At 38.4% G+C, this 1,051-nt stretch overlaps 1 protein-coding gene across 1 annotated transcript in view; it reads right to left on the reverse strand.

The window, feature by feature from the left end:
• The window catches only part of LOC119586311 (protein FAM151B-like), a gene marked incomplete at its 5' end in the record, with an annotated part of 19,645 nt that overhangs the window by 1,229 nt on the left and 17,365 nt on the right, over positions 1-1,051 (reverse strand). Inside the window, 1 exon segment of the mRNA XM_037935025.1 lies at positions 816-1,004. Coding sequence (XP_037790953.1) covers positions 816-1,004 — 189 coding nt within the window.

Genomic DNA, 1,051 nt, shown 5'->3' on the forward strand with positions numbered 1-1,051 from the left:
ATCTCTCTTTCTTTTCTTATCAGACCTTAACTTACTTGCACTACACTACCTTTCCTCCTAGCTGTTAACCCCTAATGTCACACGAAACACACCTCTGCCAGAAGGTGATTGAGGGGAGGGGAGAGGGTCCTAGAAGAAGAGGGCAAGGGATCTGGACTGCAGGTAGAATACAGGGAGAATCAGATTGGTGGAGAAGCCATTTAGAAATACAAGAGACCCAAGTAGAAGGTATAGGGATAGGGAGGGAGAGGTCTCTGTTGACAGCTGGAAGATATATACCAGATAATAATAAATGCACTAGTTTTGCCTCACTGCCTTCCTTTTAAACCAAAACAGAAGAATGAAAACAGCCCATCAGTTTATTAAAAGCTATTACTCTATCAAGGTGATAAAGCTTTAAAAAGAGGACCATAGTGTTCATAGTGTTGGACCAACATCTCTGCAGTATAGGATGAGAAAGAATGTGTGAAGATAAATATTAGTTTCCCTGGACCAACATCCCCTCTAAGCAAGTATTCCATTTGACAAAAAAAGTTGTTTCCCTCTATGATGCTTGTGTAAATTTGGGGTTGCTCAGACTTTAAGGGTTAAAAGAGTGATATTTAAAGTTAGAATCACATGGTTTTTGAATCTGTAAGCAGCTACAGCTAAAAAATTAATTTGATTTCAATAAATATTCAAACTTTACTTTATATTTTGCATTAACCTACTGCCTCTGGGAGAATATGGACTTCAACTGGCCTCTGCTCTAGGTTGTATGTGAAAATCTTTAAATCAAATATTCAATACAAATAAGGATTTTCAAAAGTACTCACGGAGTCAAGGAGCCACTCTAGGTTGTCTAATGACTCTCCTACAAAAGCAGCGCGTATAGGAAATGTGATTGGCTGGGTTATGTTATTTTTCTCCAGTGTGGCTACCATCTCCTCAACCATCTCCTTTGTATATGCACCAGGTTTATCTTCCTCTGAGTACTGAGTTGTCCATCCCACTGACAATGTGGCCTGCAAAGAAAAATTAAAGATAAAACATTACAATTAACTAATACACT

The sequence above is a fragment of the Penaeus monodon genome, chromosome 21 (assembly GCF_015228065.2).
Source record: "Penaeus monodon isolate SGIC_2016 chromosome 21, NSTDA_Pmon_1, whole genome shotgun sequence".
Classification (NCBI taxonomy): Eukaryota; Metazoa; Arthropoda; class Malacostraca; order Decapoda; family Penaeidae; genus Penaeus; species Penaeus monodon.